The following is a 25,046-nucleotide window of genomic DNA, read 5'->3' on the forward strand; positions in this document are numbered from 1 at the left end:
CAGCATAAAACACAATGAAAATTCTTCTCTGTTTGTGATTTGTTTATTAATGATTTGCCTAAAGCACCATCATCTTTTAAGACCTGCATTCTTGATTTCTTTTTTATTAAATTTTTGATTTGTGAATTAAATAAAATCTTCTCAACACTCCACTGTGAGCTCAGAAAAATGTTCTATGATTGGTTGTTAATAATCTGTTCAATGATTGGTTAAAGCCTACGCGGCTGCCGCTCACAAAAAGATAAAGGGCGAGTTCTAATCGAAAGTGATCCTCCCTATGTCCTATTCCCTTCAAAGATCAGATCTCTTGAACTCTAGAGAAAGTTGCGCAATTGTGTCTCATAGTGTGGCTAATTAAACACACTTGGCAAATAGAGCAACAAAATACAGCGTCTTTTTCTCTTTATTTGGATCGACTGTTCATGCGAAATCCTATTCGTGAAGTTCCCTTCAATGGCGCAAAACGGCATTTGGAATTCACCCAAAATATTTTCTTATCGGCTTGTGAAACCATTCACGTTTTGACGCTTTCTGCTTGTCTCCGATGAACTTGACACTCGTGACTGCCGCGGCCCATCTCAGGCAAATATCAGCCGAAGTACTAATAAAAACATTAGTGAGGTAATACGTTTTAGCAAATTCTCAGAATAAATGTTACCATATAAAATATAAAATAAGCTGCCGTCAGATCAATTGCGGCATTCACGCGCTCCTCTGAGGATCTCATTTTCCAAATTGTTCTTTTAAGTCAGAATATAAAAATAACCTGGACATATATTCTTACACAATTTGTTCGATTTGTATTATTAGGGATGTGCACATGAGGATTTTTTCACATTTTAAAATATATTTGGCAAAGAAGTTTAAAAGTTGGCTATTTAATCTTTAACATTAGATTATTTAATATTTCCATTTATTAATAAAATTAATTTTTAAAATGTTTGTTCATTATTACTCTTTACGAAAAACTCAACTCCTATAAAATAGTAGCTCCAATGACAAACTTGCTTATATTGCTTGTTTATTAATAAAACAAATTCAACGGATGGTATCTGCGTTAAAACACAAACAAATGAAAGATTTAATTGACATAATTTTCATTACTACGAATGCCTATTTCTTCATTATTATTATTAAAACAGAACAACAATAAAAATGTAAAATAACTCGCTTATATTAAACAAAACGTTTAACAAAAACGAATAGATGATAAACATTTTACCCGCCCTATAACATAAATAAATCTAAGATCCTTAGATTTTTCAAAACAAATGATTGGTTTCCGTTTATTTTATCAATATAAAACTACAATAATGTAAAATATGAACAAACTCACCTAAGTTAAGCAAAGAAATCAAACTTGAATTCTCTGTATTATCAAATCTTTCCGACTTTCACATTCACGTAAATTTTGTAAGTAAGGAAATTATTTACACCATATGAGTGCAGTATAATTTATAGCGATTGTGCTGTGCTTGTGTGATTATGCTTTTTGCGGTACAGAGAGCAAAATACTTCAGTCAACCGTTTATGCATTAAGAGGCACCGAAATGAGGCACCGAAATCTGTGTTCTGATTCGGTCCGGTAGGTACCGCCCATATAGGCTTATGGCACCGCGTTTCGGTACCCAACCCTACTATTGACCAGCCGCCACTGCAGACAAGTTATGTGCCAAAGTTTTGTCCAGATGCAAAAGAATAAGAAGTTTCCAAGATAACAATTGTGATGCTTTGGAAAAATGCAAGCACTACTACTACTACTACTACTTATAATAATAAAGTTAAAAAGCAATAAAAAAGCAATAACAGTATGTTGGCTTTGTCAAGCCAACATAATTACCTGCGTACAGTTGTTAAAACACCTGGACACTACGTGAAATTGCAGACATCTGGTGCAGTACAATTTTGTCTGTCAGGGTTTTGAGAACCAACCAACCTGTTGTCAACTGCAACAGCACGCTCTATTATGCATAACTTGTTCATACTGAATAATCAACAGACCGTAAATGTGAATAGAAATGATATCAAACCAGTGGTTTCATGGCGTAAGCCTGATTCCATGCTTTTGGAACAGGGCCTGACTTTAGAGAAAAGCCAATTTCCCCAGATGTTAGCTTAGGCACAGTTTGTTAATTTAGCTCGCTTTTATTTTTGCCAAAGCTGTTTAGAAGCATCTGTCTACGGTTCTTTCTCTCTCCCTCTGCTATTTTCTTACAGTATGTATGTGTATGTGTGAATCAGTAACTTGGCTGTATCTGTAGATGATTTTCATGTCTGCAATGAGTGAAAAATAGCAGGGTACCTCTGCGTTAGACAACTTTGCTGGTTCACCCTAATGCCACACTCCATCAATTTAGCATTAGAATTACTGCTCCATGGAAAAAAAACTTGGAGCCAGAGCGTCTCTTACTTTCATTTCTCAGTCTGGAGTTACAGAAAGATGCTGTATATCTTTATAATGCGAGACCTGGCCTTTAACGTGGTCTTTAGACAGTTAAGTATGTCTTTAATACCATGTTTCATGCACAATGTGAAAACTAGAGAGAGAGGCACATGGGCTGCTTTAAACAGGCCTGATAAATAGCTTTGAGGCTTTAACTGGCCTGTGCCTGGAGAGCAACTTATTAAAATGGTTGTGGCAGAAGAGGAAAGCAAATAGAGGTTCGTGATAGAAAGCAGTAAATACAGAATGCCATACTACATAGTCCAGAACATGACTGTCGGGCCCTGAATGGATTTTGGCTGGCCTGGCCTTTTCTCTCTGGGGTCAGAGACAGAGGTTAGCCGTTTCGGGTCACTGAAACAGATTTGGGGGAATGTTTAGTAAAGGACTCAGCCCCCTCTTGGCTCCGGGTTCTTCCGGTTTCACTGCTTTTCCCAGCTAAAAAGCCTGAAAGCATTCCAGGCATTCTTTGGCATTACTTTTTGGATATTCATTGGTTCTCTGATGGAACTGTTATTTTCTATCTCTTTCTCTCTCTTTGTCTACTTAGTCAGAATTTGACATATTTTTAGGGGCAGATTTAGTTTCATGTTGACTTCATTGAGATATAATTCTCTTTGTCTTTTCCCGATTATCATTTTGAAAACAAGTTATATAATTTATGAGCTCTTTTGACATCGTGAATACTTTGTGGTCAAATTGATTTATGCTGTGTTGCTAGTCGTAATAGAAAAGTATTTGCTGGAAATGGAGACAAAAACCAAAAATTAAGATGGAATGGAATGAACTCGTTGGAGAAATCACATGGTTTTGCATCTAGGAGGCTGTGAGGCAAATCTGATAACATAATGTCACAATGTGGGTTTTTATATTTCATTATAGGTCAGTACTAGGGCATGAACCAATTGCCCATACTAAATGTTTTGTTGCTATTGCTTGTAACATAAAAACGCTATGGATTGACTTGATAAATGATCTCTCTATTTGCAATGATTTACTATTTTAAATGTACCTTATTCAAAATGTTGGATAGTGGTTTCATTTCTTTTCCTTGTGATCGTTTCGGTCTGATAATGAATGCGTTAATTTAGTTCTTTATTACTGATCACTTTTCTCATTAATTCCTCTACTTCTCATTATCACTATTTTATCTGGGACAACCATAAATGAAGTTTGCTTTCAAATCCTCAGATGATTTATCCCGTTCAAATCTCTTAGGGGTCTGTAATGAAATCAGTGCATTTCTTACCCGGAATACTTATCATCAGCACATTTTGCCTCAAAATAGGGCTCATAATAACCATATTCATACACAATGAATTTCAACCAGGTTTATATGTTCTTGCTCTTCTCAGTGTTCAGCATGATATTAGCGTGGGGACTGCTTACTAGTCAGCCACACATTCATGATCTCCGGCTTTGAGTGACTATATGCAAATTTATGTGCACATGACTGTATGCATTTTTCAGAATGCTAAACCTGCCGATTTTAGCATTCAGTAAGGAGATAGGAAGGCACCAAGACACAATATTTCGATATCATCTTTTCTACTGAGTTGTCGTCATCTGGTTTGTTATTCCACAAATGAAAAAATGATAGGAGGGGTTGAAAAAGGTAAACTTTAAATTTATAAACATACTTTATTTTTTACACATATCACTCTCAATGCCTATCCAGAAATAAGCATCATAGTCACTAAATGTTTGTGTTTATATCTTCATTGACTGCGGGCTTCATTAGGCTGAATACGGTACTAAACTATTATAGATTAGATAAGTGATTTGTTACCTTAAATCATCAGTAACTGGTTTTCAATGGTCAGTCAGAGACACTGTCGCCCCATCAGTGCTTTTTACAGTCTCTTAATGAACTTGTAGGTAATTGCCTTTTCAAATGTTACTTATTACATTGACATGGAAAGTTTTATAGCCATTCCTAGTGGGAACACGTAGGTTTGTTTTGACGTCTCCTTTAATTGCACAACTAGTTCAGGTCATGGATATATGCAGTAGTAGAGCTGAAGAGTTTTTTTCTGCTTTGTTAAATAAGAAAGGCTTAAAGATATTCAGTGCTTCAGAAATGCATTGAAATGAGCTGTATATAATGGTAGTGAAAGGCATACAATCCTATTGATGTTCTCAATAGTGGTATATCGTTTAAAGGGGATGTGTGTAATTTAATGGTACAGTATTTTCTACCTGCTAAACGTATTTGTACGATAGGTTTAAGCACTGTTGTGATATGGTTTCTTTCTTTCTAAAGCAGTGTTGAGTTTACACTCACCTAAAGGATTATTAGGAACACCTGTTCAATTTCTCATTAATGCAATTATCTAATCAACCAATCACATGGCAGTTGCTTAAATGCATTTAGGTCCTGGTCAAGACAACCTCCTGAACTCCAAACTGAATGTCAGAATGGGAAAAAAAGGTGATTTAAGCAATTTTGACCGTGGCATGGTTGTTTGTGCCAGACGGGCCAGTCTGAGTATTTCACAATCTGCTCAGTTACTGAGATTTTCACGCACAACCATTTCTAGGGTTTACAAAGAATGGTGTGAAAAGGGAAAAACATCCAGTATCCGGCAGTCTTGTGGGCGAAAATGCCTTGTGGATGCTAGAGGTCAGAGGAGAATGGGCCGACTGATTCAAGCTGATAGAAGAGCAACTTTGACTGAAATAACCACTCGTTACAACCGAGGTATGCAGCAAAGCATTTGTGAAGCCACAACACGCATAACCTTGAGGGGGATGGGCTACAAGAGCAGAAGACCCAACCGGGTACCACTCATCTCTACTACAAATAGGAAAAAGAGGCTACAGTTTGCACGAGCTCACCAAAATTGGACAGTTGAAGACTGGAAAAATGTTCCCTGGTCTGATGAGTCTCGATTTCTGTTGAGACATTCAGATGGTAGAGTCAGAATTTAGCGTAAACAGAATGAAAACGTGGATACATCATGCCTTGTTACCACTGTGCAAGCTGGTGGTGGTCGTGTAATGTTGTGGGGGATGATTTCTTGGCACACTTTTGGCCCCTTAGGGCCAATTGGGCATCGTTTAAATGCCATGGCCTACCTGAGCATTGTTTCTGACAATGTCCATCCCTTTTTGACCACCATGTACCCATCCTCTGATGACTACTTCCAGCAGGATAATGCACCATGTCACAAAGCTCGAATCATTTCAAATTGGTTTCTTGAACATGACAATGAGTTCACTGTACTAAAATGGCCCCCACAGTCACCAGATCATAACCCAATAGAGCATCTTTGGGATGTGGTGGAACGGGAGCTTTGTGCCCTGGATGTGCATCCCACATATCTCCACCAATTGCCAGATGCTATCCTATCAATATTTCTTACTACTAACTTTCTAACTTCTTTCAGCACCTTTTTAAATCAATGCCACATAGAATTAAGGCAGTTCTGAAGGTGAAAGGGGATCAAACACAGTATTAGTATGGTGTTCCTAATAATCCTTTATGTGTGAGTATAAGTTTACCTTCTTGACTGGACCAAGGAGTTCAATGATATTTGTAGAGAATAGAGCTGCACGATTTTGAAGCCGAATGCAATATACGAGAACTAGGAAACCCAGACGCTATGCGACACGATTATGCTTTCAGTTTAAGTTCTTATACATATATTTATTTATACTCAAATACTGAAAACTGTTTTACTAATATATATTTCGTCATGAAGTTCGTTATGTATGTACAGTAGCCTCTCATGTGTGTGGTCCGTAATTTCAAAATATGTGTTCTGCACGTCGAGTGATCCTATGTGCATCGTGTGTCTTGTCAAAATAAGTGCCTGCTGCAGACGCATCTAAAGGGTTTATGATAAAAGAGACGCTCGTGTTTGCCAGATACTCGCATAATCTCATGTGTAATCAGAGTTTACTGTTAAGGTAGTGTCTTCCATGTATTTTGTGACCGTAAGCGTCTCTTTTATCATAAACAGTTTTGATGCGTGTGGAGCAGGCACTTATTTTGACAAAACACGTGATGCACATAGTTCAAATAACGCAACAAACACATAATTTGGAAACACAAACAACACACATGACACTCCGAACACATATTATGAATTTGCGCCCCTTTGGATGAGCAGTCATGAGCCACCACTGCCCATAAGGGACCTATTCAAATTGTAAAGCGATGAAGATGTATTTTGTGTCAACTTGTTGTAAATAAACCAATAAAGTTACCTGAATTGACAGTTGTCATAATTAATTCTGGGCTCACCCTATGATGGTGTACAATGTAAACCAGCTTGTATTTACTTCACCCCCCTGCATCTGTTACGCTTGCCATCCTGTGAAACTCTATAGCCCAGGGTTTGTAATTATGTTAATTAAATGCGTAAGGCCTGGCAAAAACTCGTAAATGATTCATTGTAGCAAGACAATTGAATCACTGATATCATCTCATGGCAGCATCTTCTAGTTTTAGCTATCCTGTTCTGTCCCCCTTTATTTCCCATTCAGCCGTGTCTTTCTCTCTTTTCCTTTTCATTCATGTAAGCCTATTGTTGGGCATAATTTGCTGCATCGGGCGTTGAACTATTAGTGTGTGGGGCAGCCTTGTTCAGACTTCAATGAGAAGAATTTTAGAAATGTCCTGGAAAGATAGTAAGCCCTGATAAACGTCACAAGTCATTTCACTATAGAAATAGACCCACAATGCTCGTGGTTGTGTGTGTGTGAGTGTACATGTACATTTGTACGTTTTGGACAGCAAGGTCAAGGCATGACAAATGTGAGCTGGCTGTTTTGCATTGTGTAACTCAATTGGCACTTAGCCACAGGAAAATGAGAAGGTTTTTGTTTTGAATAAAGAAATCGAGGCTGTTGGATTTCAATACGTATGCGTGTCATTTTGACACGGTGGCGCGGAAAAGCCGAGCGGTGATTTGTTTACGTTTGCACTGTGACTGTAACAATCAGCGTTTCAACTAAAGTTTCAAAGCAAATATTCCGCGCTTGTTAACATTCGAGTAGAGAGATAGCTGAGAGCTGTTTCTTTCCACCTTATATTATGTTTCATGCTTTTGAAACCACTGACCACTGTGGAAAATGTATCGGTAACACATGAAGACTGGCTTTCCCAGGCTTTCAATACAACAAACCATTGTACAGATTCATATGGTATGAAAAGCATCCTTTTTCTTTACTCTTTCATAAACAATCATTATGCGTTCTCACTGCCAAACCAGTGAATAATGCATGAAAACATAAATCTGTATCATAAATTTATGCCTATCCTTGATAAAATGATGTTCAGGAGCTTTTGCGTCTGTGTTTTCGCATCCCATTTTCAGACAGGACCATTAGGTTTGGTTATTACAGACAATTGGGTTGTGACAGTTCTCCAGAGCTTCTCTTTGGCTCTCTGAAGTTCAGAAGTAATTTTCCAGATAGACTGCAACGTGCTTTAATTTGAGTTTTTATCACACTGTATCTGATGTTTTTTGACAGTAGCCTATGGGTTTTGGGGAGTTGCTACACAATACCTGCCTATTGAAAATGAGATTTTAGTAATTCAATATAAAAGTTTATCTCCATTTTTTGTACATACTGTAGCATTCTTAAAGGGACACTCCACTTTTTTTGAAAATAGGCTCATTTTCCAGCTGCCCTAGTTAAACATTACTTCTTACCGTTTTGAAATCGATTCAGCTGGTCTCCGGGTCTGGCGCTAGCACTTTTAGCATAGCTTAGCACAATCCATTAAATCTGATTAGTCCATTAGCATTGCACAAAAAATTAACCAAAGAGTTTCAATATTTTTCCTATTTAAAACTTGACTCTTTTGTAGTTACATCGTGTACTAAGAAAATTAAAAGTTGCGATTTTCTAGGCTGTATGGCTAGGAACTATACTCTCATTCTGGGGTAACAATCAAGGACTTTGCTGATGTAACATGGCTGCAACAGGTGTAGTGATATTCCGCACTGCCCGAAAATAGTCCCCTGCCATTGAAAGTAACCAAGTGGACTATTTTTGGGCAGTGCAAAATATCATTGCGCCTCCAGCAGCCATGTTATATCAGCAAAGTCCTTGATTATTATGCCAGTTTGAGAGTATGTTTCATAGCCATATCTGCCTAGAAAATCGAAACTTTTAATTTTCTGCCAGTCTTAGTACACGATGTAACTACAGAAGAGTCAAGTTTTAAATAGGAAAAATATTTAAACCCTTTGGTTAATTTTTTGCGCAATGCTAATGGCCTAATCAGATTCAATGGATTGTGCTAAGTTATGCTAAAAGTGCTGGCGCCAGACCAGCTGAATGGATTCCAAAACGGTAAGAATCAAACTCTAGGGGAGCTGGAAAATGAGCATATTTTCAAAAAAAGTGGAGTGTCCCTTTAAGAACACTCATATGCAGGAACGTTCAACATACACATATGACTGCTGTACTGGCATCATAAATGGATTCTTGTACATAAAAGTGTTTTTGTGCACACACTTTTGTGCTAATTAGTGCATCATGTCATAAGAATAGCAGCATGCGTGAACACTTAACTCTTATGTCGACAATTTTCAACTGAAACAAGTTTTTATGCGTTGGCTGTTCATTTACAAGACAACTGCATTTTGGGATCAAACAGTTTCACAGTAAAAGTTTTTTAAAACAAAAAAGTTGTCATGTAAACTACGCAAATGCAATCTGTGATAACGGTGACATAATGTATTTATAGGCATGCACGAGTATAAAGAAAAACAACAATGGTTGCCTTCAGGACTGTGTTTGTTCTGCTCAAGATTCTGAGTTTATTTATGCTTCTCCAGCCAATTCACAACATTTGCCGCTTTATAGTCCAGGGCCCGGTTGCATAAAGCACCTTAAAGGGATACTTCACCGATTTAGCATTCAGCTTTGTATCTGTAGAAACCCGGCAGTATTACTGAATGACCATGTTTCCCTCCATCATTTCCCCCTGAGAGGAGAGATATCTGGATTTTGGTTCTGCAAAAAAGTCCTCCGATGATGCAAAAATCGTCATATTACATCATCGGAGGACTTTTTTGCAGAACCAAAATGCAGATATCTCTCCTCTCAGGGGGAAATGAGGGAGGGAAACATGGTCATTCAGTAATACTGCCAGGTTTCTACTGATACAAAGCTGAATGCTAAATCGGTGAAGTATCCCTTTAAGTTTTTCCCTTAAGTATGAGTTAAGGTGTAAATTCCCCTTACCTAAGAGAATAATTTAAGGGTGTTGCAAACGGTATATTCCCTTAAATGGTTCTCTTAGGTAAGGATAATTGTTAAGTGTTTCACGACAGCGACCCAGGTTTGCCGTTATAAAATACTATTGTTGCCATGGAGACGCAACAGAAAAAACTTAAGTTCACCCTTATGTTTCCCTTAAACCATTAAGTTTACTAACTAAACTCTGATTACACATGGGATTTAGCGAGTATCTAGCAAACGTGAGCGTCTCTTTTATCATAAACCCCTTCAAAGCGTCTGCAGCAGACACGTGTTTTGACATGACACGTGATGCACATAGGTTCAAATGACGCGGCAAACACATATTTTGACATGACGAGCCACACACATGATCGTATCATGCACCCTCGAAAAAGATGTCACCGACCGCCACTGGTCCAGGGTCACTTGTAATAATAAACAAAACTGCTCTATGATTTGGAGTCTTGAATGTTTGCATTTATCACTCTGTAGAAAAATGTACTGTATACGCGCACAGGCCACATCTGTTTATGCGCACAGGCGTGTAGTGTTTCTTTACGAAGTAACATCGCCATCTACTGGCTTGGCACATGTAATTCTATTGAGTTTTCACGGATCTGTGTAAACATGGATCTCTTTGAAAACGTTTGCGTGAATTTTTTTGTACAACTTTTTTACTCGGGCTGTGTATCGACAAGAATCTCACTATACGATGTGTATTACGATATAGTGTTTACTGTGCAATACGCTGTGATACTGTAAAAGTTGGGTGGTATATTGGGATATTTCCTATTTTGGGAATGTAATAGGATATAATTTTTGAAAAACTGTAATTGAGAACACACCACCATATGTGAACCGTAGCAAAATAAATTGTGGTGTGCCCCTATGCTAGTACTTTCTGTCACTGTTGTTATCTAGTGGTTATTGTACGATAGTGTGTTGTTGTTGTGTTTTTTTTAAAGAATCGATACAGTATGCCTAACAAAATATCACAATACTCTCATGTATCGATATTTCCTTACACCTTTTTTTTACTACATTGCTGTAGTGTAATTATAGCCTCTACCTATGTAGCTTTCAAGATCAGTCACTGCTAAGATTTAATTTCATATATACAGTAGGATGCTGTACAAGAAGGCAGCTGTCTAAGTAGGCATTAAACAGCAAGACAACCCACTTCAAACACAGTATAGCCCCCTCCCTATTTCTCTCAATGTGAAGCTCTTTTGTTTGACGTCCCCCGGGTTTAGTTCTGGGCCCTGCATCTTTGATGACACACCACATTGGACGGACTATTGGTGCTTACCGTCACAAATCCTATTGGTGGATGACTTAATTACTGATCTTAATCTCTGGGGTGTAAATGATGATGTGTGTGAGAGTTCATCCAAGTGCTGGTTTTCTTCACAAATTCTGACCAGAAACTTGCTTCTTGCTAGATCGTCTCACCTGACTCTTCTCTGTATGTTTTTACACAGTGCCAGAGCTCCACTGCCATGACGACGGTAGTCAGACCTTTTATCAGACTCCTCTTGCTCCTGCGGTTGGTGTGTGCCGTCTTCCCGGAGGAACCAGGACCCCTGAACTTCGTCCCCACTGAAGGTAATGATCTCTCTGTCACGCGTACAGCCAGCCAAGAGCAGGGTAGGACCTGTCTGCTCAATAAAGCTCTCAGCTTTCACTTCCCTATGCAGAGGAGACATGTGATTGATTACAGTTCAATAGCATTGATCTCATGAATCCCAGCTTAACTTGTGCGGGTCTATCAAAGCTGAAAGATGAGAAAAGCAGGGGCTTTATAACGCTCAGGGCAGAAGGATTAACAGGCAGAGGATCTTCACGAAGCTCAGGGGAAAAACTTATCACATGCTGAGAGAGAGGAAGAGATTGAGAGGAGAGTAACAACACTACTTGACTAGAAGGGTGAATGTTGAGGGGAAAACTCTATCAAAACCAGTTAAGACCAACAAGAGCCTGCTGAGAGTGTTGCGATCTTTAGTGTAGCTGTAGAGTAAAACTATTTTTTTGTCATTATTTATTAAACCTTTACATTGTTCCAAACCATATTTTTTCTCATGAAACTGTTCGTCTCAAACCATGATAGGATAAATATTATTGACAGAATATATGTGTGATTTTTAAAATATACGTGACCATGTTTGTGAAGTTCAGACTAACGTCTTATAATCTAATAGGAGCATCTAAGATTTCAATGATTTCAATCTTTGACATTGTCTTAGTAAATATTAAAGTAACACTGTGGGGAAATTCAGGTTTTTATTGTTGTTTATATGTCTAATGGTGTTTTCAATATCTTTTAAAGGAAAACACCACCGTTTTAAAATATTTTACTATGTTCTTATCTCAACTTAAGTACTATTTGGACAGGATTAGTTTTACATAGGGAGGTGGGGTAAAGCAATTTTTATCAGAGCTTTTCAGTGATTTTAGTCCTGTCCGAATGCTCCATGTCAGTAATCATTACGGACAATGTCTGTAAAGATAAAGGCGACTTTTACTTCTGTAGAAATGACTTCAGGTAATACTAATCCAGTGCGAATAGACCAGCTGTAAATATACACGTAAATTTCGTCATTTCCTGTTATTTTGCGGGGTTCTTTCAAATATAAAAGTGCTTAAAGAAGCATTTACTTGCGTTCTAGGTGGAAAAACAAGTCAGTTCTTGAATACCACGCCACAAACTTTAAAAAAAAGTTAAATTCACTTCTCAGAAGCACAGAAATGTTTCTGAAACTGACGTTTTCCCCAAACCGAAATTAAACACAGTGTTTCAAGTTTTTCTCGTCTGTGTCATGTTGTTTGCATGTGATATCAGGAAGGAAGCACAACTGAGTTACCCCTCCCACTTCTGAATGTTTTACTGAGATTTCTAATCCTGTCTCAATTGACCATTAATACTACAGACGTTCTATGGTAAAATTACATTATGCCATCTACCCCCGTAAAACTAATCCCGTCCGAATATGGCTTTAGACGAATAAATGCATACCTCTTCCTTTTTCAATGCGTGCACTTCATCTTTGTACAGCGTGTCGTAAATGTGTTAGCATTTAGCCAGCCCCATTCATTCCTAAGGATCCAAACAGGGATGAATTTAGAAGCCACCATTTTTTTCCCTATTTTAAGACTGTTATTACATGAATAGTTACACGAGTAAGTATGGTGGCACAAAATAAAACGTGGCTATTTTTTTAAGCGGAAAGATAGGGGTGTATTAATTTGTCTAAGTTGATGTAAGAACATGGTAAAATATTAAAAAAACAGTGGTGTTTTCCTTTAAGACAAGCCATGTGCAAATTCATCATTCAACACAATTGTTGAGTATTTTTTTCTCCATAAGATTGGAGACAATTTCATTGCCGTGGTTTAAAATCGCCTTTTGATTCCAACATCACAAACATGTAACCAATCATATCAACACAGTTGAATGCGTGGATCAGTAGTTCGAGTTATAGATATAATGTGTGGATGCTGAATAGACTCGGCGCTGAAATGATTACAACACAGCTGCTTCAACACTGCTCCTGTGTCACTCGCACGTCTGCTCACACACGCAGGGTGAGCGATGTAACCTGTTAACATCAGCCCCGTAAAGATTGGTGCTGTTAACATGTAGTTCGCGTATGCATTGTGTGAAACTTAGCAGTCATGTGTCTGAAACTGCCGAATGTAGCATCTATTTACATACAGTATATATCTATGGTCCAAGGTGGTGCAAAAGTGTGGAGGCGGGGACTCATTTGCATATTCATAGTTCCGCGTATACTAAATGAGGTAAGGTTGTAGAGTTTAATTTAAGCTATTTTAAAGCATAAAAATTATTGTGACAGGTAATTATTTGTACATATGCTTTAAGATGAGTTTTAAAGGAAACCGTATATTTTACTAGGTTTTTACCTCAACTTAGATGAATTAATACATATCTAACTTTTTTCATGTTTCATTTGGTGCCACCATACTTACTAGTGTAACTACTTATGCAACAGTCTTTAAATAGGGAAAACATGAAAGTATTTGGTGACTTCTAAATTCATACCTGTTTGGATCCTAAGGAATGAATGGGGCTAGGCTAAATGCTAACACTTTCACGACGCGCTGTACAAAGATTAAGTGCACACATTGAATAAAATAGGTATGTATTAATTCGTCTAAGTTGAGGTAAGAGCATAGTAAAATATTGAAAAACTCTGGTGTTTTCCTTTAACTGATATCTTTAAAGTGTCACTGTAGTCAATAATTTTATCAATGTTACAATTTTTACATTTGTGATTTAGCTGGGATCTTACAGACTTGGTCACATATGACTCATGGGCAATATTCCATGTATTTTAAAACATCAAACATACCATATTTGCAATGCTACAGTGAAGAGGAATAAATCAGTAAAGAATAACAACAATCTTCAGAAGACATGACGTACAAGCCATTATTTTATGGTGTTTTTAAGTTGTTTTTCTGTCTTTTTAAAGCTTGACAGACATGACCATTATGAACTATTGATGAATAAAAAACAGATGCGTACAGATTCTTAGTAAAATAATAACAGTAGAAGGGTTTAGCTTGTCATGAGTGAGAGTAGTTTTTTTATATGACACAACCCTCTGTCAACTGTTTCCATTTATATCTCCGACTTTTCCTTCTTTTCCCATCAGTGGTCAGACGGTATCCAGTGTTTCTTGGACGACCTCATCGCTCATCTCTCAGACAAGAGCCTTTACACATCCAAAGAGTCCTGCAGGTCAATCGTACCCTTTATATCGGAGCCAGGTAGGGTGTGAAATAATACAGATTAGTATGTTCCTACCCTGTGATTATTCTTATATTGGCATCAGTAATTACCCGCACACAGACATGTGTTTAAGCGAATTATCTGACATTCAAAACAATTGCTTTTGAGATCAAGAGTCTGAATTACAGCTTCCTGTACTGTACATGATAATTAAACAGCTTTCAATCTTGTGTTAGCTCTCACTGTAGTCTCTCTTACTTTAAAGGGGTAGTTCACATAAAAATTATCATTTACTTCCTCTCATGTTGGTACAAACCTGTATATATTTCTTTGTTCTGATGAACACAAAGGAAGATATTTTGAGGAATGTTTGGAACCATATAGGAAAAAGGAATATAATGGAAGTGAATGGCTGCTTTGGTTACAAACTTTCCTCAAAATGTCATCCAAAATAAATACAGGTTTGTAACAACATGAGAGTGACTAAATGGGCCGTTTTCGGGTGAACTATCCCTTTAAGGCTCAAGGTTGTAAATCAAAAATCTGTGCTCTTGTAGTCTCCAACCACACACACACTGTTTGTCATGGGTGACTGGCAATACAATGGGTTTCCAAAACCCAGTCTTTGGGACTGATGATTGGCCAGGATTAGGATTCGGAAGGGGTCACGGGGTTGATAATGTTTTCGCCTGCTTTCAGTTGTTTGTTTCCGCCTCATGGAGCTGGTGTTTAGAAACTGATAAACAAAAATAAAACTTCATTAGGTTTTGTCCTGTGAATTTTCAAAGCGTACTTCCCAAAGACGGCCCGCAGGACCACTGGGGTATTTAAAACATATGGTGATGGTTACAAAAAGCTGTAAGGGTCCGACACGGACACGCTACTCTAATAAAGAGTCTTATACTGTGTCAGGAAATGACCTCCCCGCCAGGACCTTAGAGCGTCAACCATGTCAAACCTTAAATCCCAACAATAAATTCATCACAAAGTGCCATTCAGTTTCAGATGCCCGAGCTGAACTTTCTCATAATGAAATGTCAGAAGTTTACGGCCTTAATATGCAGTTGCCTTTGGGTCATTTAGTTAGTAAAATTCTCAGAGCCAAGCGACCGTATCGCTTCCACTGTAGCGCCGCTGTGGACGGTGTAATTCGATGAAAGTTAAACCTTGCTGTGTGCAGTCAGCAAATTTTATGTACCTATCGATGTCTGAACGGAATAGAGGTGTTTGCCGTACAGAAAATGTCCTCTGTGGAAAAGGAGATTTACTGTATGTATGTAGCCAGTGACTCAAGAGGGAGAATTTGATTATGATGGCAACATTAAAATAAAGAAATAGATACAGGAGGCAATACTGCTTAGGAGAGAGAGAGAGAGAGATAGAGAGAGAAATTAAAGTGTTAGGTAAAGAATACAGACTGAATAAAGTTCACAACAGTGTGGTCAAGTCTGATAAAGTGGTGTAGGAAGGATAAATCCTGTTAGCATTAGCATAACCCCTCGAGGCCATGCCCTGGGAAAACAGCCAGCCTATCAACTTTACCGTATTACCTTGGCAACACCTGGTCAGGGATAAGACAAATCTATTTTATTAAAAAAAACTCAATTTCTTCTGTTCCACTACAAATTCTGGGCTCCCACGCAAGTAGCTGCAAACTTTTAACTAGACGCAGACGTGTTAGTAAAAATTCTTACCGACCCATGAATAAACACACGTGAAGACAAATGAGGTGTTTCTTTCTTGATCTGTATAAATAATGAATGTCTCAGTAACTAGAGGACCCAAAGCGACCGTTGCCTGTGGCGACCTGGTTAAGTCACATTAAATCGAGCCTCAGCCACCTCATTGTATTTGACCCCCTTATAAGGTCAAATCTTTCAATTAGGCTCAGGAGTGAACCTCAACACATTCCAGCTTCAAACCTGTCACTTACAGGTTTCGGCTGACCTCTAAGGTCACCGAAAGGCTAGCGCAGGTCGGACACCATCTGAAAGTCATGCAGCCTCCACACAGACAGAGAAATAGAAAGTCGCTAAGGCTTAGCTGTCACAGATGCCGCAGGATGCGGGCGAATGGTGCGAGACCTCCCGTCGCAATCTCACTGCGATTCTGAAAAATGACAGAGCCTCCAGGAATCGCTTTCTCTTTCGGTTGTCTCCCACATAACCTGATGTTAAATGTAGTTGGGCCCCCCATGAGATACGTGTTTGCTTCTTTCAGGCTCTTTGCTGCTTGTCAGCATGTCAGATTATAAATGTACCATCATGAAGTTTGTTACATCCACAAGGGGGAATACAGTTACATTGCTTCAAACATACACTAATGTATAATACAGTAAAGTTGGCCAAGGGCACTCCATAATTCAAACAATTTAGAGAGAGACTGACATAATAAGAGCAAATGAGTGAGAGAGATAGAAGATTATATAAAGAATGTAAGTCTATGGCAGTTTTTCATCTTGTTTTATCATCAATCAAGTGAAATTTCTAATTCAGATCACTTAGAGCACAGATTTCTGCACAGATGGGACAAAGTACGTAAAATGTAATACAGATGAAAAGTTGTAATAATAACGTATTAGCAAATACCATTAATGAGATTTGTGTATGAATAAAAATAACTTTCACTTGTCCCATACTGTTATAATAAATGGTCCCAAGCTGTCTAAAGGTCCTTATATGTACTATTTAGGTACAGTACAGATACAGTGGTGTGAAAAATTGTCGGCCCCCCCTTTTTTTTGCATGTTTGTCAAACTTTAATGTTTCAGATCATGAAACAAATTTAAATATTAATCAAAGATAGCACAGGGAAACACAAGATGCAATTTTAAAACAAAATCCAAACCCACATGGCCCTGTGTGAAAAAGTGCTTGCCCCCCCTTAAAAAAGAACATAAAGGCTCGTGTCAGTTTTGCCAGAAAACATCTTGATGTTCCCTAAGACTTTTGGAAGGTGTGTGTCCCATTACGTCTGATGTAATAGTAACACAGCATTTCAGAAAAAGAACATCATACCAACAGAAAAATGTGGTGGTGGTGGTGGTGGTGTGATGGGCTGGGACTGATTTGCTGCTTCAGGACCTAGAAGACTTGCTGTGAAAAATGGAACCATTAATTCTGTTGTTTACCAAAACATCCTGAAGGACAATGTCCAGCCATCTGTTCGTGACCTCAAGCGAACTTCTGCAGCAGGACAATGATCCAAAACACACCAGCAAGTCCACATCTGAATGGCTGAAGAAAACAAAATGAAGACTTTGAAGTGGAATATTCAAACTTCTGACCTCAATCCTATTGAGATGCTGTGACATGACCTTAAAGAGTTAGTCCATTTTCTTAAAAAAAAAATCCAGATAATTTACTCACCACCATGTCATCCAAAATGTTGATGTTTTTTTGTTCGGTCGAGAAGAAATTATGTTTTTTGAGGAAAACATTCCAGGATTTTTCTTATATTAATAGACTTTAATGGACCCCAACACCCAACAGTTTTAATGCAGTTCAAAATGCAGTCTCAAAGGACTCCAAACGATCCCAAACGAGGCACAAGGGTCCCATCCAGCGAAACGATTGTCATTTTTGGCAAGAAAAATAAAAAAATATGTACTTTTAAACCACAACTTCTCGTCTTTCTCCGGTCCTGTGACGCGACAGCCCGACCTAACGTAATACATCATCACGTCAAGAGGTCACGTATGACGTATGCGAAACTACGCCCCAGTGTTTACAAGTGTGGAGAAAGAGGACCGGTCCGACGTTGTTGTATGTCGAATGATACTAATTAATGTCTTAGGGTCAGTTTATTGTTTAAAATGGTCCGCAAATGTGCGTTTCATATATGTAACACGTGACCTTTTGACGTCATTATGCAATTACGTGAGGTCGCGTCTCAGGACCGGAGGAAGACAAGAAGTTGTGGTTTAAAAGTGCATATTTTTTATTTTTCTTGCCAAAAATGACAATCGCTTCGCTGGGTAGGACCCTTGTGCCTCGTTTGGGATCATTTAGAGTCCTTTGAAACTGTAACTTTAAACTGCATTAAAACTGTTAAGTGTTGGGGTTCATGAAAATGAGAAAAATCCTGGAATGTTTCCCTCAAAAAACATAATCGACTGAACAAAGAAAGACATCAACATTTTGGATAACATGGTGGTAAGTAAATTATCAAGATTTTTTAGAAAATGGACTAATCCTTTAAAAAGGTGGAAAATGCTTGAAGACCCTCCATTCCTGTTGTTGCTGCTAAGGGTGGCCCAACCATTTACACTGTATTAGGTTTAGGGGGCAAGCACTTTTTCACACCACTGTACAGTATGTATACATTTGGTACCTTTGAGATAATAATAATGACAGCTAGGGACAATTTTTTATGACGGTGCAGGCATGTCGCAATAAAGCAGTTTTGTGTTTTTTTCTAGCCAATGGTATGCATGTTTTGTCTAAACCATGTATGTTGTTTGGTAACCTTGTGTACTCACTTTTATGTGACCGTACTGAAGAACTCCAAACAGACTTTTAGCTTTGCTCCCTCTTTGGGTGATTGTATTCTGCGCTCTCTAAATAAGGCGAGCACTGTGTAAGTGTATGATAATTTTAACCAGGGCACTTAGGGGCCGCCCTGCTCCGAGAGGAAATAGCCAAGGGGGATTCGCTTTAACAAACCACACAGAGAGCGATTGAATAATTTATAGTCAGTCTCGTCAGACTTCCCTCAAGAACACAAATGCACACAGGCTGCATTTTATTTTTGTTGTTGTTGTTGTTGCTGATCCACAGAGCAGTGATGAAGATGGAAGGCCGAGACAGAAAGGATCAATACTGCTGCAATAACACGAACCGATCTGCAAGCTTGGCAAATTTACTGATCACAATATACAGAAGAAAATAAGAGAGAGAGAGACTGTGCAACACATAATCTCTTTAGCACAGATGCTTTTAGCCTTTGATCAATATGCAGCCATAGACTACACTACTCTATAACACCAATCGTGCAATGATTAAAAGAGATCAGATTAATAGACACTTTAATAGACGCCGCAAGCTTATAGGAAAATGATTAAAGCGGTAGCAGGCAGTGTTGAACCCCAGCTAAATGGTGAGAGGGATGAATACTTTAGTGTGTATGTAACATGCATGCACTGTGGGGGTGGATTATGAATTATGGAGGGGAAATTGGGCATAAATCGGGTGTAATGCAAAGAACCGTGATTATAGGGATGAGCTTGTGAGGGGTTGTTTAACTGAGTTTGCATTGAAAAGAATATAATAGTAGTTTGTACCATTTAAATGTAAAAGTCTGAATGCATATGCTTCGGTATGCAAGGTCGAGCACTTTGACTTTAATAGGCTGTGGGATTTCTGTAATTTATTATGCTGTGTTACTGCTCCGCTGTGGGTCACAATTTCCCTTTCTCTCACACATTGTGTCAGGGATGACCTTTTCCGTGTGGAGCTGGACAATGTGGTGGGTGAAGAGATGTTTTACAGCAAGGTGAGAGCTTACACCAGTAACACACACACATTTCGGCCTCTGAGACAAATCTAATTACCGACCTTCACTTTAAACTTTGTCGCAGAAAAGGACGTGGGAATCCAACAAAAACGACATCCGAATCTGTAGAATGAAGGGAAAGCATGAGGTAAGTTTGAGCACGCATTTATTTCACTATATTAATAAGCACATGTCATATACGGTTCTTCATATACTTTTACATCCCATGATATTGATATTGAATTCCTAACCTTTCAACCCAACTCTCATGCAAACATGTTGAAAGTATTATGTAAAATTTGATCTGGACAATTTTTAAGATTTTTACTGTGAAAGATCACTTAAAAAGTCCTCAGACAGGGGCACAGTTTCCTCCAATAATCAAAACTAGTAATTACAACTGCGGTTCCATATTTATACAATGAATAATGAAAACATATGTACAGTTGATATTTTAACCCCCGGCCAAATCTGTGTCATGTTAGACTACATGTGTGAGGATTGTTCATGAATTTTTATAGCCACGAGTATAAGCAAACCTTTTATAATTATGGGGATATTTCATTGACTCCTGCTGTTTTAATACTAGACTCTTAGTATCAGATGTAATATCACCTTCACTCCTAAACATAATTCTCAAAGACTATCTTTTTACATTTTCATTAAAGGGATAGTTCACCCAAAAATGAAAATAATGTCATTAATGACTCGTCCTCCAAACTTGTAAGACCTCCGTTCATCTTCGGAGTTTAAGATGTTTAATATTTAGTCCGAGAGCTTGTTCACCCTTCATTGAAAATCTATGTACGGTATAATGCCCATGTCCAGAAAGGTATTAAAAACATCATCAAAGTAGCCCATGTGACATCAGGGGGTCAGTAAGAATGTGTTAAAGCATCGAAAATACATTTTGGTCCAAAAATTACAACTTTATTTAGCATTGTCTCCTCTTCCGCGTCTGTTGTGAAGCGCATGCGCGAGACTAAAGTCACGTGACTGCAGTGACGCGGATAATGTACGACGCAGCTGACGTGTTAACTGGTGCGCCCCAGCTGTTTTTTTTTGTGCACCCGGGCTTTGTTTACAGTCTGCGGGAGATGCACGCTGTAAGTAAAAAAAAAAAACGCGTCATTCGGGTCATTGCAGTCACGTGACTTTAGTCTCACGTATGCGCTTCACAACAGACGCGGAAGAGAAGACAATGCTGAATAAAGTCGTAATTTTTGTTATTTTTGGACCAAAATATATTTTCGATGCTTCAACACATTCTAACTGACCCCCTGATGTCACATGGACTACTTTGATGATGTTTTTATTACCTTTCTGGACATGGACATTATCGTAGATTTTCAATGAAGGGTCGACAAGCTCTCGGACTAAATCTAAAACATCTTAAACTGTGTTCCGAAGATGAACGGAGGTCTTACAAGTTTAGAAATACATGAGGGTGAGTCATTTATCATGGGACAGTTTCCCGGACAGGGTTTATCCTAATCCCAGATTAAAATGCTTGTTTGATCTGCCTTAATTTAGAAACACCTTGTATTGACATATCTTAACATATATAGTGTCATAGTTTTGTCTCAAGATGCACACCAGTAATGTTTTTTGTAAGGTTTGTATGTAAAAACGACATTAATGTTCTAATATACTTAAGAACTAGTTCTGGATTAATCCAAACCCTGTCTGGGAAATTCGCCCCCCTATAAGCTTTCATGTGTGTGTTGCTTTGTTCCTACTCGCACTGTAAAGTCGAAACTGGTTGTTTTTCTGCTGTGTGTCCTTGTAAAACGGAGAGGGGTGTCAAAAGCAACCAACGGTCAGCACAGCTTCCCACACATGACCACGGCTGATGTCTTTCTTTCACACGCCCTTTCTGCTTCAGCCTCTGGAATGCTGGGTATTTTTGTGTGACTTCGATGAGATTGAAAGAAAATGTGTTTGTGGGACGGATTAGGGACGACTTAATCCCCTCCAGGAAAAAGGGAAAAATGACTTATTTAACACCGAAAGTGACACCTGACATTGAATCTGGGTGAGAGTGAACAAGACAAAAGCACAGCAGAGAGCGGGTGGGATGAGACATACAAATGAAACAAAGAGACTGGGAGCTACTGTCCCACCTGTGTGCCCTAGGGATGGGCAGAAAGAGAGAGGGAGAGAAAGAGAGAAGACCATAAATAGAAGTTAGGGGTTAAGCTTTCGTATATCAATGGTGATTTTTAAGCCATCCCACAGGTCATTTTCAATTCCTACACTGGCCACATTTGGCCTATGGGCCGTGTCTTGAGCCCCCTCTACTAAAGAGAGTCAGCTAGAAGTAACAAATGCAGATTGCAAGTATTTCAACAAATCAATGTAAATACATCAGATTACACCATCAGATGTAAATGTATTATATTGATCATAAAATGTACTAAATATACAGTGTTTCCTGCAGAAAATGTGTTAGTTAAGCTGGGCAGGTCCAGGGGGCGTGGCAATCAAAGGGGCGGGGTGTACGCGTCATGATGAAAATGAAAACATGTTTATTAAAAACACTCAAATAAAACGTAATTTTGAAGAAACTATGACAGAAAATGAACACATACTAGATTATTAATGAATTAAATGTTTTTACCTCTAACAGGAATAGCTGCGCGATGAAGTGAAACTAAAGGGTTAATAAACATAAACTGAAGCAGATGTTGTAAGCGAATGATGATAGATAGCACGAAGATTGTACAAAACTGATTATTTCCCACTATTAATTACATTATCTTAAAGGAGTGTAACTACTGTAGCATGTAATTAAGGCACATAAATAACGTGAGCAAGAGCGCTCAACAATTTTATCGAATCAACAGGCACGTGCAACCTGGCTAGCAGGTTGCTCAAACAACAAAATCACCGGCTAACTTACTTTCAATTTGCAAGAACTATAGACTAATACAATAACAGGCTTAAATAAACCCAAAAACATAAGTCAACTTACAGTTCTCACGGACACACGTTTTATCAACTGGCTATCCTCCAGACAGTGACGAACCATTTCGTCTGTGTGGTGCGCGTGCACGCTCGCGGTGTGTGAAGCGGGTCTGCGCTATTCTCCGAGATGTTTTATCAACTGGCTAGTTTTATCAACATCCTACAGACAGTGACGGACCACGTCTTTCTCTCATTTTGGCCACGTTTGCGCTATTCTCCGAGATGCACTTGATGGCCTTTTGTGCGGCGATTTTTTTTTTTGAGGACCAGTTAAGGTGGTAGGGCCAACTTAGGCGGGCAGCCCGAACTGCAAAGTGCTGCGGGAAACCCTGATATAACTATTTTTACAGTATGCACAGGAGAGAGAGAGAGAGAATTGCCCTCTAAGAGTTAATAAGTCGGCGGACATAAGAGGTCATGCAGAGATGAGCCAGATGAGAAGCCCTTAAACAGCACCCAAGATCATACACCGAGTGGATATTGATCCACACACACAAACACATGCACACACACACACACACTGTACGCACATCGTCCTCTAGTCCTCCTGTGTAAGTCCTTGTGTTGTCACAGTGATACATTTGCCACTGAGGTAATTGGTTTTGGTAATTAAATGTTTCTGCACGGCTGATCTAAGAGGCCACACGGCTGTAATTGGGAGGGAAATTCAATCTTTCCCATCTCTTCCCTCTTCATCTGGATCTGCAGGAGGCCATTTTGAATCTGTGATGAATGCAGATGCAGTCTCTTCTTTCCCCACAAGTGTCAAAAGCAACTAGGTTCACGCATACAGTACGCACTCAGGGACCCGGTGCCTGTTTAATGCGGAGCACAGGCGCAGCCGGTGCATAGAGAAAATAAATTCTTTGCCAATTTTAGAGACGCTTCCGATTGTGATTGACAGCACTTAGTTAAATTGTATTATGAATAATGTGCTGATACAGCTCGCTAGACTACCAATTACACTCGCATAGATATGAAAGAACTGCTCTGAATCTGAATGTAAATAAAAAAACAAAGTCAAAAACTCAGGGAATACGCATACTGATAAAATGTATCGCTTGAATGCACTGTAAGTCACTTTGGATAAAAGCATTTGCCAAATGCATGAATGTAAGGTGAAACAGTACATTTGTATATTTGCTGTAAATGATCAACTCTGAATTTTCTAAATCAAAATGAACTGTAAATGCGCAACTCTGAATAAATGATTCACTATTCACAGAACACTTAGATTAGATTGTAAGCATTTAAATAGTTGTTTTGCATGATCAGTTTGAGGTGATTGCAGTACACACATCTTTCAGTCACACGTTTGCATCCCTAATCACAACGATTGCTTTGGTTAGTCTCCAGTCTGTTTTCAATGTTAATGTTAGCCCATGGTGTGTTCACCAGCCATTAGCATCAAAGTGTGTTTGTCAGACACAGTGGAGCAGAAGAAGGGTTGTCGATGAGCCTTAAAGCATGCAGAGGAAGACACACACACACAGTCTCTCGCATGCACAAAACTGTAATTATTTTCTCATCTGCGCTTGCTAACACACATGCATGTACAAACAAACACACACACAGCCACACACGCTTAAGTGTTTTCTGGCAGATTTGCGATAATTTGGCCCCTGCTGGTAATGCGGCCCCTGTCTGACCGTGAAGAAAATTCTAGAGATGACAATGTTGTTACAGGAGACAGAGGAAGAAGAAGTGCTTTGTGCTCTTCTCTCTCTCCCACTCGTTTTAAAATTTAAAGCAATGCTTTGGTGGTGTAGTCTTTGTCCTTGCAGTTTGAGAAACAAACTTTTGAGAGTTTAGTGATAGATGGATATATAGCAATGGCCGAAATATCGACCGATATTTGTAATTGTTTTATTATCGACATCAGTGACTTCATTTTTCGAGGGCGCACGATGCGAAGTTTGTCACAACATGTATGTAGCCTGTCATGTGTGTGGTTCGTAATTTCAAAATATGTGTTCTGCGCGTCGAGTGTACCTGTGTGCATCACGTGTCTTGTCAAAATAAGTGCCTGCTGAAGAAGCATAAAGGGTTTATGATAAAAGAGACGCTTGGGTTTGCCAGATGCTCGCATAATCTCAAGCGTAAACACAGTTTATTGTTAGGGGAGTATTGCATGTATTTTGTTAACGTGAGCGTCTCTTTTGTCATAAACGGTTTTGACGCGTGTTC

The 25,046-nt window shown here is 38.8% G+C and overlaps 1 protein-coding gene across 5 annotated transcripts in view; it reads left to right on the forward strand.

Annotated features, from left to right (window-relative positions):
• Window positions 1-25,046, forward strand: part of sema6bb (sema domain, transmembrane domain (TM), and cytoplasmic domain, (semaphorin) 6Bb) — a 161,041-nt gene that overhangs the window by 75,637 nt on the left and 60,358 nt on the right. For all 5 annotated transcript variants that reach the window (XM_073867958.1, XM_073867957.1, XM_055167388.2 and 2 more), the window contains 4 exons: window positions 11,128-11,251; window positions 14,323-14,437; window positions 19,832-19,892; window positions 19,978-20,040. In XM_073867958.1, coding sequence (XP_073724059.1) covers window positions 11,146-11,251; window positions 14,323-14,437; window positions 19,832-19,892; window positions 19,978-20,040 — 345 coding nt within the window. In that variant the 5' untranslated portion in view covers window positions 11,128-11,145. The remainder of the gene's footprint in view (window positions 1-11,127; window positions 11,252-14,322; window positions 14,438-19,831; window positions 19,893-19,977; window positions 20,041-25,046) is intronic.

This window comes from Misgurnus anguillicaudatus, chromosome 5 (assembly GCF_027580225.2).
Source record: "Misgurnus anguillicaudatus chromosome 5, ASM2758022v2, whole genome shotgun sequence".
NCBI lineage: Eukaryota > Metazoa > Chordata > Actinopteri > Cypriniformes > Cobitidae > Misgurnus > Misgurnus anguillicaudatus.